Raw genomic sequence first — 499 nt, forward strand, 5'->3', positions numbered from 1 at the left:
AATATGAGTGTAGGATCATAATATTGACAAATGTAACCACTTTTTGTCAATTATTTTTTTGTGTTTGTGTTTATTTTAAAAAGAGCAGATGTTTAAGATAAAATTTCTTGGCTTCCAGGTTTGTTTGTAAAAACAATGGAGTTTTGTACGAGAACGATATAATTCAAATTGGTATAAAGTCGGAGTTTAGACAAAACCTTGGAAGGATTGGCATATTCTATGGCAACAAGACATCAATGCCATTGCAGGTGTGTATCTGTATTCTGTGTTTCTCTCGCAAACTTTCTCCTTTTTTTAACAAAGGCTTTGTGATTGATGAGATGTAGCATCCACCATCTGAAGGTCATTCAGTCTGTATATATAGGAGGCCTGCCTCCTCCCTGGGTTTAATCACATGGCTATTGCAGGGTGTGGTGAAAAATTGATGGTTATATTTAACTTGGTGTGATTATTAATATTTCTTCTTAAGTTTACATTTTTCTTTAACTCGTTAGATTCA

The 499-nt window shown here is 33.7% G+C and overlaps 1 protein-coding gene across 1 annotated transcript in view; it reads left to right on the forward strand.

Moving 5' to 3' along the window:
* Positions 1–499, forward strand: part of LOC119591885 (AP-2 complex subunit alpha-like) — a gene marked incomplete in the record, with an annotated part of 45,360 nt that overhangs the window by 35,299 nt on the left and 9,562 nt on the right. The window contains 1 exon segment of the mRNA XM_037940628.1: positions 119–248. Within this exon segment, the coding sequence (XP_037796556.1) occupies positions 119–248 (130 nt within the window).

Source organism: Penaeus monodon, chromosome 29, assembly GCF_015228065.2.
Source record: "Penaeus monodon isolate SGIC_2016 chromosome 29, NSTDA_Pmon_1, whole genome shotgun sequence".
NCBI classification, from domain to species: Eukaryota; Metazoa; Arthropoda; class Malacostraca; order Decapoda; family Penaeidae; genus Penaeus; species Penaeus monodon.